The sequence below is a fragment of the Clupea harengus genome, chromosome 13 (assembly GCF_900700415.2).
Source record: "Clupea harengus chromosome 13, Ch_v2.0.2, whole genome shotgun sequence".
Taxonomy (NCBI): domain Eukaryota; kingdom Metazoa; phylum Chordata; class Actinopteri; order Clupeiformes; family Clupeidae; genus Clupea; species Clupea harengus.
The window spans coordinates 8,477,081-8,492,080 of NC_045164.1; the positions used below are offsets into that span (position 1 = coordinate 8,477,081).

Genomic DNA, 15,000 nt, shown 5'->3' on the forward strand with positions numbered 1-15,000 from the left:
TCAATGGATCAATCAATCAATCAATCAATCAATCAATCACAATCTCATTATTTATAGTGAAGGTTTTGATGTACTGCTGGATTCAAATGTCTTTTGTTCCCTTGTAACTGACAGAGCGTGCACTGCAGATTAGTAATAAACGGAAAGATTTGGGATTTGTCAGTAGCGGCGAGAGGACATTGCTCACAGAGCGCTGCGATGTCTGCTCTGGGAAGGCTCCGATTCCAGGGGCTTTGGTAATAAAACACACACTTTGGCAGCGCAATCATATTCGCCATGACGATTAAGTTAATGAAATCGAATGGCAGGCCTCTGGGTCAAACGTCTTGGCAAGAGTCGTTTTTCAAAACTGCGAGGGCGCCATGACATCGAAAATAACCGAACAATGGACGAATCAGAGAGAAATGAGGGGTAATGTCAACAATTTAAAAAATGCCTGTCCCGAAGCCAACACTCGCATCAAACTATCGGTGGCCGGAGCCAAGTTTTAATAGTGGTACGCTGCATCAAATCATCTGCCTATTGCCCCAATAAAGGCAAAGAGGTCTGGTTCTCATCTCGCGCTGCCGTGGTTGACATTCTCCCCTTGGTTTGGGAAGCAGAGCGCCTGCCTCCTGAATAACTCCTAAAAATGACTGATGGCCTTGCATATAAACACGGGCCCTGGTCTGGGAGGTTTCCACAGCAACAGCCAAAAAAATGTTTCAATATAAACAGTTGCTATATAAATAGAAAAAAGAAAATACATTCACATACATGACCCATAGGGCTGAACTGACCTCTGAAGACATCTGAATAGACATTCATTGAAGCGCTTAAATCAGCATTGACTAGTTCATTCTTTGAGATATTCACAGAATTAACTCATGAATACAATGTGGGCTATGTTCACGGCCCTAGTGATTTCACCGCAGTTTACATGCTGAATCAAGGTGAACTTTCCCAAAGCCAGAATGAATACAGAGCACTCAATTATGCTTTAAGGAGCTTTTGGTTCTTTGTTAATAATTGTTAATTAGTACATCTGCACAATGTGATTCTTATGTAAGCCCATGTTGTTACAAGATGTACTTGCAATTAGGGTTAATTGGGTACCCTGTATCAAAAGCTACTTAAAGTAAATAGCGACTGAATACTAAAGAAGACTCCAGTTCCGGAGTCCAGTTCAAAGAAAACGAATTTCCCATGGAGATAATGAAAAGAGGACTACGCTGAAAAAACGAAACTCATGTGAAGAGTCAGGTCTCTGACCCATCTCAAACATTATCGCGACGGTTCCTCTTCCTTTAACGCTACAGAGCTCAAGCCAATTCCACTGCAGAAACCAAGCCCTTCCTAAAAGCTATGCTCTGATATACTGTACAACAAATAGTCCTGTGGGTAAGAAGAAAATCTAGATCCTGATCCTTCAGCGTCTTTAAAAAGCCCCCTTTTTTTCTGTAATTGCTTATACAATAAAACTGGCCATTCCCATTCAACTTCCTATTTCCACTGTCAGCGCTCTCTTGTTAGCATGTCTCTTCACAATGGGCGTGAACCATATCTACAACATCTTTACTTCTAGCTGCCACTCATCCATTTAGTGTGTGTGTGTTTGTGTGTGTGTGTGTGTGTGTGTGTGTGTGTGTGTGTGTGTTTGTGTGTGTGTGTGTGTGCGTGACCTGTCTCGAGCTGCTCCACTGGCCCTTGTGCTGTCAGCTCGGAGCCTAGCTTGGCAGCGAGGATGCCGCTGGGTATCTGGCTCTTTCTCATGCAAATGTAGAGTGTTTGATGCGTGCCGTTAAGAGTGGCACTGATTGCAGGGTGCAGCGGGCCCAGTGGTGGTCAACCGCACGTACTTGAGAATCAGCAAATTGTTTGCTTAGCTCTGGGGAGCGCCAATCAAGGGCCTTGAGCATGCAAATGAGATGCTTGAAAACGGGAGATGTGGGCTAGATGGGTGGAGCGGGGTACTGTACTGTGTGTGTGTGTGTGTGTGTGTGTGTGTGTGTGTGTGTGTGTGTGTGTGTGTGTGTGTGTGAGAGAGAGAGAGAAAGACATAAAGCATGTGTGTGTTGTATGCGATTCACTGCACAACATTAAACATACTGAAGACTAAACCATTGTACATGCCATCAGTGGGTGACATGCAGGGAAAATTCTCACAAATGGCACACAAAAGTTGAAAATGTTCTTCTGATGTGTCATCCTGGTTCTCCTCCTGCCTAAACAAATCTTTTGACAGTACTCTGTTCTAGGTTTGGAGGCTGAACGCATGTGTTGGTTCTGGCAAGGCAGTGAAATGACCTAGAAAGTGCCTGAGAGTGTGTCTGAGGAGCAGCTGGCAGGAGAGAGAGTCCTCTCGTTCAGCTTCACAGAATGGTGACAATGGGCCTGATGACGTGGGTGGGGTAGAGAGGGGAGGAGGATATACAAAGGAGGACACACACACACACACACACACACACACACACACACACACGCACCCGTCGCGCCACAAGCCTCCTAACCAGTGGAGCATGAATGTTTTAGCACCTCCTTCCCTTCCCCTCCATACACACATACATACACGCGCACACACACACACACACACACAGACCCGCATACACACCCTCTCTATGCAGGGAGGGTGGCTGTCTGCACATTGGAGGAGGAGGATCTCTCTCCACTCTCTCCCCCCCTTTCTCTCATTCTTTCTGCAGATTAGTGTGGATGGAGCAAAGATGGAACTACACAGTCAAACAAACCCACATGTACATACTCGAATACGAACACACACACACACACACACAAACACCACACATATGCTGTTCCTGGGGACACAGGACAACAGAGGATGTAGCAGCAGTAAATTACAGCAGCTATTATACAACAGTTGGGAAAAATTTATTAATTTCTGATTGGACAAGAGGCATTCCATGAGCGGGCACATCTTGGAACTATCCCACTTGGAATCTTCACTGCTAGTAATTACTCTGCATGTTAACCACCGGCCTCATGCCTATGGCCTTTACCGACCCCGCTCGCTCTGTCATATTGCTTCATTATATGCTTTACAGCTGTAATTACTTTTTTTTTAGATGCACACTGTTGTGGACTTCTCACTTAAAATAGGCTACTCAAGGAATGGCTTCATGGAGACTGAAGAATGAGGAGACACAGAGAGAAAGAGATGTAGATGATACATGAGAGAGATAGAGAAAGGGAAGGAGAAAGTGAGGGAGTTTGAGGAGCACTCAGAACATTCCACTGACTCTGAACATGTGATGCGAGCACACATTCCACAGAAGAAAGCGGTTGGCTAATTCTACTAGCAGTGACTAGCAAATGCAGTTACCACAAACACAATCCAGACCGGGGGGCAGGATGTAGCCAGAGCTGTTCAAGAGCCTACTGAAATCTAGGGAAAGAAAATAAAATGCTGCTAACAGTGTCCACTCATGCTAATGTGGCTAACACAAACACAGACCACTCAGGTAACGACGCGTACACTGACCACTCGAGCTAATGCTGCTAGCACAAACAAAGACCACTCAGTTAACACAGCTAACACTAATTCAAGTGCACATTCCACAGGAGAAAGCAAGTCTGCTGAATCTGTTAATGGCAGCCACTTCAGCTAATGCAGCTAACACAAACACAAGTGAGACAACAGCCCACCCTGGCCTGGGTCTGACCCATGCCCACTGATGATCCGCGAAATCAGCTGCTATCTGAGTGTAAGCACTCACCCTAATGCTGAAAACTGTGACCACTCAAGCCAGTGCAAGTTACACAAACACAGACCACTCAGTCAGTACTCCTCACACAAAACCCTCCACCTTGTACTGATAACAGAAAGCACTCTGCTAATGACGCTAACATAAACACAGACCACTCAGCTAATTACACTGCCCTCCAAAGCAACCTCTTCAGCTCTACCCCAACAGCAGCTCAGACATGGGGGGATCTGGAATCCGGCCCCGTTCTGGCCCAGACCTGGCACAGAATCAGATCCATCCCCGTCTCTCCTGCTATCTGGACCTAAATAAGAAATGATCTCTGTCTATATTTGCCATATTTAACTATGACTTGAGTACATTTGTTGGAAGAATCACAGCATATTCATGGGAATTAGAGGCACCGGCACACCGGCACACTTTTACAGAAAATCTGTCTGAAATTAAAACTCTTTAATTAAAATTAAATTTAGCAAAAACTTACAAAACAAATCTCATTTTTTGTGTCAATGTAATAAGCAGTTATACTTGATGTTTACTAGCCCAGTCCTACTGAAAGAGGCTGAAAGGAAAGAGTTAACCAACCACAGACACTGGCCCTTGAGTTGCTCAGATAGCCCCTGACTCAAATCTGGCCCAAATCTGGCCCACATCTGGCCTGGATCTGTCAACTCAGGTCCAGATGTGTTCCAGAGGGTGATACTGCGTGGAGGCTGGAGCCCCACACATCTGTCAGCAAGCATCTGGGCCTGCTGCTACAGACTAGCAGTGGAGCGAAGATGGATAAAGAGAGAGAGACACAGAAAGCCAAGAAGGGAGGGGGAGAAATGGGGAGTGAGGAAGAGAGAGAGAGAGAGAGTGAGCAAGTGAGAAAGACACAGAAAAAGAGAAACAGAGAAAGACAGAGAGAGAAGGAATGGCAGAAAGAGGGAAAGGGAACTCTCTCTCTCTCTCTCTCTCTCTCTCACACACTTACTGCCTTGCACCAAATAAGGGATTACAATAGCTATAACTCTCCTGAGAGGTGCACACACACACACACACACACACACACACACACACATGCACGTACACAAACCACCCCCTCACTTGGTTATATAAATTATAATCAGTTTAATCCCATTTCATTTGTCCTGAGAACACCAGAGCTGTGCTCTACTCTCTCTCTCTTTCACACACACACACACAGACACACACACACACACATGGTTACTCTTTTGGGCCATATACGGCCATAATTCCTGCTCCATTATTACATAGATCAGACCATCTGAGCTACATACAGCCGAGTGCTGATAACAGCAGTCTGGGGGATGTCAAGTGTGTGTGTGTGTGCGCGCGTGTATATATGTATGTGTGTGTGTGTATGATAGCCGATGTAAGGCCAGTGGTGGGAATGCGAGTGGGATGCCATTCCATCTCTAATCACTTTAAAATGTTATCGAAAACACCGTGTGTAGGTGTGTGTGTTTGTGTGTGTGTGTGTGTGTGTGTGTGTGTGTGTGTGTGTGTGTGTGTGTGTGTGTGTGTGTGTGTGTGTGTGTGTGAGGGAGAGAAAGATAAGTGGGGACACATATCATCTATCAGAGGTGAATGGGAAAAGAGAGGGATTCTTACATAACCCAACTAAGCCAGTATGCTGGGACACTTGGCCATGGTGACTAATAGAGTAAGAACAGGGCCCATGAGAGTGTCCGTGGCCACGTCACGTGTAGCTTAGGGCGGACGGGCTGGTGGGTGAGGTTTGCAGGAGGCACTGGGTGCAGAGCTGTGCAGTGACTCAGCCTTACTACTCAGTGCCTTAGTGGCTATGTGCGCTACGCTAGCATTCATGGGGTTAGCCTCATTATTAGAACATCCAGCTGCCATCTCCTGCCAGAGGTTACAGGTTTAACCCCCGTGCTTCTCACAATACAGGTGTGAGCGCAATAGTGCGTGAGATGTTGCTTGGTGTCAATCGTGCTGTTGTTGGTGTTTGTACGGCAAGTCCATTGGCTTTTCGCTCACTAGGTTAAAAAAAAGATATTTGTATTGCCGCTTTAAAATACTCACCAGATTTGTGTGTCTGAGAGGTATTCTGTAGGTAAAGTCCATTTGTGTAGAGATGCAGCACATTCTCAAGATGCACTTGTGTCTCATCGATACCCCAGGTGAGTTCCCCTGTAACACACGATACACACACTTTTACATAAAGTCAGGGTGAATACACACACACTCACATGCAGAGAAGCAGAAAGAGAGTGAGAAACATTCAAATATTTTAGGTTCACAGTTAAAAACAACACACACACACACATATAGGACAGCCCTGTTAGTATGCGCCCAGTATTTTGCTGGCCAAATTGGTTGACTGAATTTCAACTGTGAGTCCGCATGAAACAAAGTCTAGCTTAGTGCAGACTGTAGTCTCCAGGAGATAGACAGACCACCCTCAAGCCAGCCAACGAAGCCAGCTCAGTGAAGTACAGAGGGGACGGACAAACCAAATCTGTGTCACACATTGCCAAAGACACAACATAGACACGCCTGGATGGCAGACAATGTCTAAGCAGCAGCAGCAGCCAATCAACAGTGAGGCCACAAAGAAAGAAGCGCTCTGATAGGATGTGCTGTAAAGCTCCTCCCTCCCCTCAGCCTGCCAGGTGACCCGCAGCGTCATGGCCTTTTGTGTTTCTGAGGGACAGATCTCAAACAGCCAGTGACATGCTGACAACATCATACCCTCCCCTCATCACAGCAACACCCCCAGAGAGAGCGAGAGAGAGAGAGAGAGAGAGAGAGAGAGAGAGAGAGTAACAGATCTCTAGCACTCAGTAACATGCTGACAGTATCATACCTTACCATCACCCGTATGAGAGAGGGAGAGAGAGAGCCCTGATTTTTATTTAACTATATCCAAGGTGCTGGTTAAAAAAAAACACTGCTTTGGCTAAAACTATTCTGCAGCACAATTCTCTTTCATTTGAATATGAGAGAGAGAGGGAGAAAGGGAGAGAGAGATCAACACACAGAGGGGTCACTTCAGACCAGTGAGGAGAGTGTACTGAATCAATGCTGTACGTATTAGAGTCTTAAATCAGAGGCAAACGCCTTATGGAAGGTATTAGAGTTTCTTGTAATGACACTGTACTGAATCTGTGTGCTGGACAGAAGTGTGGGGTTGCCGCTTCAGGAAAAGCCATGTAGCTTCTAATCTCCAACAGGAGGTGTCCATGTTGGCTGCATCTGCTCTATCTTTCTCTGTCATGTAACTTCAGCTGAATTCATTGAATACACCAAAACAGCAAACTAATGTTCTCTGACAGAGTGACTTAATCTATAATCACAGGTTTTCACTCAACACTCAATAGATTGCTCCATTGGGACGTTACAGACTGGAGTTCATTATTATAACCATAGTCACAATAAGTGCTGGGGTGGCTTTATGTGTGTGTGTGTGTGTGTGTGTGTGTGTGTGTGTGTCTGTGTGTGTGTGTGTCTGTGTGTGTGTGTCTGTGTGTGTGTGTGTGTGTGTGTGTGTGTGTGTGTGTGTGTGTGTGTGTGTGTGCATGCACGCTCACCGGTTGAGTTGACTATCTTATCCAGCACAGGTCTCAGAGCAGTTGGAGCACTATGGGGGAGCAGGTAGGTGAAGAAGAATCTGGAATACACACACACACACACACACACATATTATATTTGTTGGCAAGGAACTGAGTATCATTTATAGAGAGGGGAGATGAACATCTGTGAGTAATAAGGATCCCAACAGAAGTGGCAGTACTTGCCAGCCCGATTTCAGGTAAGTACTGTATGGGAGAAGTTGTCTGATGAAACCTTTGCATACGTGAAACTAGGTGGAGTGATGCATACGTATGCCTTTGCGTACATTCATATGTACGTATGCATATTTGCGGGTGACCTCTCTCCCGCTCACCTGGTGACCTCTCTTCCGCTCACCTGGTGACCTCTGTCTCGCTCACCTGGTGACCTCTCTCCCGCTCACCTGTAGGCGTTGTAGAGGTTCCTCTTCTCGTTGATGCCCTGGCAGCGCCCCCTGATGCACGCCAGGGTGAAGTTGCGGGCGGGGAACTCCATGATGCAGTCGCCGGGCGTGGCGTGGGGGCCGCAGGGCGTCTCCTCCACGCTGGCGTCGTCCAGGTCCGTCACCTTCAGCTCGCCGCCCACCAGGACAAACTGCCGCGGCCGGAAGTCCAGCAGGGTCACGGGGCCAAGCGGGGAGTGGGCCAGGTAGTGCAACAGGCGCACCAGACTCAGGCAGATCTACAGGGGAAACCACAGCAACACCAGAGGTCAAAGGTGAACACAAGTCTAAAATGTGAGTCTATTAGAATGAGGCCCACAACTGTGCATGTGTAGAAATCTATAGTTCTGCAAGAACACAGCCGGGCTTGTGTCAAAGGTAGATTACCTCAGGTACTGAAAATAGGGGTGAACCTTGCACAGGGCTCAATCCATTAAATCTATAATCAACTGTGTTGTATGGGGGTACACATGCTATGTACTTTGATCGAATGGTAAACTAGGCCTGAGTCCATACAGCAGTCCTTGCACAGGCAGCTGTCTCAGTTTGATATCTTTATTATGACTAAATGGAAAGATGACTTTTCTGCTAGAGAAACTTGTTGTAGGATTCTAGATGGATTTGAGTTATGGGAAGAGGCTCCTGAGTCCCTGCCCTGATGTTCCCTGCACTAATCAACCTCTGAGGGGAATGTCCTTTACAGTGGATCTCATGTAACTGCGCTGCAATTAAAGAAGCTATGAAATGACATGCATGTTTTAGTAAGTATTACATTTCAATTATAATTAATTTAGTGCTCTGGTGTGGGTGTGTGTTTGTGTGTGCTTGTGTGTGTGTGTGTGTGTGTGTGTGTGTGTGTGTGTGTTTGTGTGTGTGTGTGTGTGTGTGTGTGTGTGTGTGTGTGTACATGAGTGTGTGTGCAAAATGACTTTGCACATCCAATGGTGTTGAAGGCTGTGTATCTGTCTGTATGTCATGGAAACATCTCAATAAACCAAACTATAAAGTATGGAAGTAATGAATATTCCCCTACAATACCAAAAAAATCCCCCATCGCTATAAAAAGCATCAGAGGCAGTTATGAAGTGGTGAAAGAGCTGCCAGCTAAACAAACTGCTGTGTTTTGGTTACTGACACTACTGGAGAAACCGCACACTGAACTTTCATACACAATCAATTATGGAGACATGGGCACGGGAATCGACAAGCGTTCTCTCACAAACAGACATCACAGGCTATTAGTCAGTGTCTTCACATTTTCAGCTGTCTCTGCCAGAAGGAACACAGCTCTCTGCATCTCAGCGGGAGTTGTGCACTGTGTTTGTGCGTATGTGTGTGTGCGTATGTGTGTGTGTGTGTGTGTGTGTGTGTGTGTGTGTGTGTGTGTGTGTGTGTGTGTGTGTGTGTGTGTGTGTGTGTGTGTATGCATGGATGTTTGTATAATTCGATCCATTTAGATCTTTTTCTCCCAAGACAGATTTCCATTTCAAAATTCATTACAGACTACAGTGTGTGAGAGAGTGAGTGTATGAAGGGAGAGTGGGGTTATCTTTACCCAAAATGCATTACAAATACAAATAAAAGTTTGTGTGAATGAGAGCCATAATGGAAATTAAACAGAGTGAGAAAAGGCTATACAGTGATGAAGAGGGTGGTTCACAGTGCAAAAAGAAAGTGAAAAGAGGTTAAGAAAGAGATATATAGAAGCAAGAAAGAAAAGAGGCAAGAGTGTGTCCTGCAGTGGGAGAATGCCCAGGAGAGTGTGCCTAAGGGATTATCCCTCTCTGGTGGCGGAGGGGCCGTTTCTGGGAGGGCGGGGGTAGTTTTCCGGTTGGCTGCTTTGCCTTGATGGGGGCCAAGAGGCCAGCAGATGATGGTGTGGGGGCATCTGGCTCTCGGGGGGCCTAACCAAACAGCCCCAGGTGTAACCCCCCCTCCAAACAATCTTTAAGAACCAAATCCTCTCCATTCTCATCCCTAGAGACTCCCAAATCCCTTCTCCTCTAGTCTGTGGACACCCCAAAATCCACTCTACTCTTCTCCCTTTGTTACCCCTAAATCCACTCTCCTCTCCTCTCGTCCCCAGACACCCCCAAACATCAGCCGCTCATCATCTGCTCTCTTGACATGCTTAAATCCTCCACCATCGGGGCCCCAGATCATAAGAGCATAACATGATGAGAAGGGATGGAGGGAGGGCTGAGGAGAGGGTGGGTTTGCTCAAGGGGTGGGGAGAAAAGGAGTGGGGTGCAAGCGGGAGAGGAGAAGAGGGAGGTGGGGAGGAGTGAACCGGAGGAGTGGAGAAGGGGGGAAAGGGAGAACAAAAGCTGTTTTTAATGGACTGAGTATTAGGAGCAGCAGCGAAAGGACACCTCATCTCATGGAGGGGGAGGAGGGACAGGGAGGGGGGGGGGGTCTGGGAACCTAGCTCCCCAGAGATAAGTTCCTCAAAGATAACGTGTGGGTGTGATGGGTAGAGTTCCTGACAGGGTCTGACCCAGCGCTGGCGGTGTCGATTCCACTAACAGCCACGCATACACCATTCTGACAGACTCGCACATGGATACGGGCCACTCTCACTATACGCACACATGCTTTTAGGATGAGGCCATATTTATAGGGTTTTACATTAATGTGTGTGTGTGTTTGTGTGTGTGTGAGAGAGAGGGGGGGGGCGGGGAGAAAGGGAGTGTGTGTCTGCATTTATGTGTCAGGGAAATGTCAGTACATTTGTAGTTCATGAGTATGCATGCATGTGGAATTGCATGTGAGTGCGTCTGCTTCTATGAGGTCATCCACACAGAGTTTTTGGAAAACTACATTGTTCTTTCGCGTTTTCAAAACTTTTTGTGTCCACGCCACAAAGTTTTGAGTACTATCCTTGTCCCCATGGAAACGCAGAAACGAATTTTAGTATACAACTTAACAAGATTAAAGTCAAAAGCAATAGTGCAATCAGACAAGATAAATTGTCGGCACGGTGACGTAAGGTTGTCTCCACTCTGGAACCCGTTTTCAAAATGATGCGTTTCTGAGGGCCCAAAAACACTGTTTTTCTGTGGACGCAAGGCCAAAACACTGCAAAACATCTCCATTTTCACAAAAACTCAGTTTTCACCATTGTCGTGCGGACGACACGACAACGTCTGAGTGTGTTTTGAAGGGTAAGAATAAGGACTGTGCCAGGCACATGGGTGGGGCCCTCTTATTCTGGTGCGCACACACACACACACACACACACACACACACACACACACACACACACACACACACAGTTCATACACATACACACGCTGCACCAGCCATGAAAGCTTTCGTCAGTGTGCAGAGGAAATGGCTTCAGACCTAAATGAAGCGTTTGAAAGTCAGCGGGTTCGCTGCTTTCCCCAGAGCCCACTAATGCCTCATACGCATTGCAAATGCTGTAAAGGCTCTCTCTCCCCTCTCTCTCTCTCTCCCTCTCTCTCTCTCTCTCTCTCTCTGTCTCTCTCTCTCTCTCTCTCTCTCTCTCTCTCTCTCGTCTCGCAACGCCCCCCAGCCCTCTCACACACTCATTCACGGCACACAGACCTGCTGCGGCCAGGCCAGAGGGGATGCCAGATGTGCATGACCCGATCCCCTTACTACCAAGTGTACTATACACACACACACACACACACACACACACACACACACACACACACACACACACACACACACACACACACACACACAAGGGATTACATCCATACAGTGCCTTCAGAACTTGGTCTACCATTACTGAAACACTTCACGGACCTGGCCTTTATGGTGGTGGCCTCTCCTCAGTGAAAGACACAGGACAGCCCACTTAGAGTTTGCAAAAAGGCACCTAAAGGACTCTCAGACTGAGAAGACAGAGAAACAATGGCCTGATGAAACCAAGATGTAATAGGTTGGCCCTTGTTCTAAGCATCTGAAAGAAACCAGGCACCGCTCATCACCTGCCCAATACCATCCCAACGGTGAGGCATGGTGGTGGTAGCACCATGCTGTGGGGGTGTTTTTTAGCGGCAGGGACTGGCAGCGACAGATCAGTGTTGAGGGCAGAGTTGGGTCCGATCCAATATCAGTATTGGGTGCCAATATTGATGTAATTCACTCATCGGATATAGGATTGGCGTTACCGATCAACGTACAATCCAGATGTTACCAACTTCGGCCTGCAACTAAGCTCTCTGGAAAGTCTTGGGTGTGTTCAAGTTGCCCGACCAAAACCCCTCACCTAAATGCGTGTGATTAACATGTTAGTCTGTATGTACGAAACTATGACGATATATGGACAAGGGGACACCGGCTTACCTCCAGGGCCCTGGGCTAACCGAAGCAGTCTCTCCAGCAAGACCCACAGCCCAAGGGCAGAACTCAACCTCCCAGCTCCCAGTCAGTTCAAAAACCCCCCAGTAACAAACAAAACAAAAATAAAATGTGCCAAGCACAAAATAAATCCAGGACGGGAAATGGAAGAAATCCACACAAAAGGGTCCGGCCTGCAGCTTTAATAGACAAACTTCTCGGTAACCACCGGCATTCTGGTTTCACCACACTGAGTTTGTCCTCCAATGGCGCTGCTTAAGGGCTTTATTGCTGCGTTCAAGATGACGGTAAACAAAACTTGGGAACTGTCGACTTCTGAAAAACGTGTGTTCACCTGATCAATGAAGAAAACAATATGGATGCCCGCTGGCCCCTGCATGGTCTGTTAAAGTATGTTACCTTTACATTTGTATTTCTGTTTATCTGAATCATATCAATAGCTAATCATGTTCATATCCATCAAGATTAATTAGACAAGATCATTAATACACAAAAAATTCAAATATATCACATACAATAGTATATGACTTACTAAAAGTAATTAAATAGCGTACTGTAGAAATAGGACGCCATGTGTTAATGAAAGTGTACTGACTAAACGACAGCGCAAGTTGCTTTAAGGCAACACACCATAACACCCACCCCCATTCTTTTTACCATTTCTGTGCTCTTCGGTTCACTACAGCCTCATGTAACCTTATAAAAATGAATAATAATAATGATAATAATAATAATATTCAAGAAAAGTATTGTACTGGTATCGGCAGATATCCAAACTCAGGTATCGGAATTGGATCGGAACTGAAAAAAGTGGTTTGGTGCATCTCTAGTTGAGGGAAAGCTGAACAGAGTAAAGTACAGAGATGAGTGCTCAGGACCTCAGACTGGGTCGAAGGTCAACCTTCCAACAGGACAGTGACTGTAAGCACACGGTCAAGACAACGCCCTTGGTCACGGTCAAGACAACGCTTAGGGACAACTCTGTGAATGTCCTTGAGTTGCCCAGCCAGAGCCCTGACTCGAACCCAGTCAAACATCTCTGGAGAGACCTGACAATGGCTGTCCACTGACGGTCCTCATTCCCAAAATAATCCCCAAAATCCAGGTGTGCAAAGCTTGTCGCATCATACCCAAGAAAACTCAAGGCTGTAATCACTGCCAAAGGTGCATCGACTAAGGTCTGAATACTTGTATTATACTGATACTAGTTATATTATACTTCTTTTTAATACATTTGCTTTGTCATTATGGGGTATTGAGTGTAGATTGACAAGGGTGTGCACACACACAGTGAAAAATAAATGTTTTTTAAGACTGGCCGATGAAGAGAAAGAGAGAGCGATCTGGTAGACTTCTGGACTCTGCTAAGCAAGTGAGTTGAGCTCCTGGAGGAGAGACGTGGCTGCCCAGAGGTGTGAAATTCCAGAGCAGAAACGGCCAAAATATTGCTGTTATTTTTACCCTCAGTAAACTCCCAGTCTGCCAGATTTCATAGCACATTTGTATTACACCCTCCCTCACATTCTCTCTCCCTCTCCCTCTCCCCCTTCTCTCGCTCTCTTTCTCATTCTTTCACATATTCATGGACTTGAAAAGTCTGTCGCTTTCACCAGTAGCTCAGGAAATCGGTCTGGATATGTTCATATTTTTTGCTGGGAACTGACATTTTGCACGGCACCATTCATGTGTCTCTCTTTAACCAGAGCAGAGGAGAACAAATCTGAATTGGTAATGGGAATGCCTTTCCATACAAGAAAGAGAGAGAGAGAGAGAGAGAAGGGGCGAGGGAGACAGGTTAGACAGAAAGAAAGATTCAAAGAGAGGTTCAAAGATTTATGTAAAGGGAGGAAGAGAGAGAGAGAGGGAGAAAATGGTGGCAAAGTGAAGACAAATACTGGTCGTGCAGAGAGAGTGAAAGATCAGGAAACAGAGTGAGAGAGAGAGAGGGAGTAAGAGACGGAGAGAGAGAGGGAGAGGGAGAACAATGAGTCTGAAAGGGTAAAAGCTGGAATGATAGACAGAAGGCAGAGATCCCTTGTGCCTGCCAATGATGAATGAGTGTGTTGAGTTACTTACTGTTGTGATGACATGCAGATGAGAGCAGTGTGTATCAAACTAGGGCGACAAAATATGCATGGCTGGCTCAGTGTGTGTTTCAGTGGCTGGCTTTGGAATTTTAAGCCAGCCACAAGAACAAGCTTTCATAGTCTGAGAAGACTGAAATGATTCAATTTAGCAACTGGCTGGGAAACAAACCTAGTTCTCCCGGAACTAAATGAATAAAATGGAGTATTATTGTAAATACACAAATGCAGTTCTGATAGAATAGCTGTTTTACTACAAAATAAATACTAAATTTATTTAATCCATTTGGACACAAACAAACCAACATGCAAAATTTTACACTAAATTATTCAGAGAACTATATTTACTTTGAAATAAAGAAACACCATCTTAGCCATTTGTCATTCTTATTGCACATATTCATTTGTCACTAGCCTAAACAAATGTTAAGGGAAGATGATGCACAGCATAAAAAATAATTTTCCATCTCCTAAAAACGTCATTGGACAATTTGGGCATTTTCACAAATGCGTTACGGCCAAGTCAGGCCACAGCGGCACTCCCAGCCCTAGGGCCATCCCTGTCCTTATCACACAAGGTCATTAAAGCAGCATTATCTGATTTAAAAAAGGCCTCTGACATTTCGAGGGGACAAGATTTAATTAGTGAGTAGGGAGTCCAGACACTGTCTCCAGCCCTGTCTCTGTCTGTTGTGGAGTTTTAAAAATATTCCTACAGTCCACTATCAGATATAAATCTCTCTCGGTATGTCTGTCTCCAGCAAGAGGAGTCTGAATGTGTGTGTGTCTGAGTGTATGTGTGTGAGAGTGTGTGTGGGTATGAGAGAGAGCGTTTGTCCAAGTGTGTGTGTGTTTGAGT

General features: G+C 45.9%; 1 protein-coding gene across 1 annotated transcript in view; it reads right to left on the reverse strand.

Moving 5' to 3' along the window:
- Positions 1 to 15,000, reverse strand: part of pkdcca (protein kinase domain containing, cytoplasmic a) — a 37,141-nt gene that overhangs the window by 5,050 nt on the left and 17,091 nt on the right. Inside the window, exons 3-5 of the mRNA XM_012827295.3 lie at positions 7,684 to 7,961; positions 7,259 to 7,338; positions 5,751 to 5,858 (exon numbers count right to left, since the gene is read on the reverse strand). Of these exons, the coding sequence (XP_012682749.1) occupies positions 5,751 to 5,858; positions 7,259 to 7,338; positions 7,684 to 7,961 (466 nt within the window). The remainder of the gene's footprint in view (positions 1 to 5,750; positions 5,859 to 7,258; positions 7,339 to 7,683; positions 7,962 to 15,000) is intronic.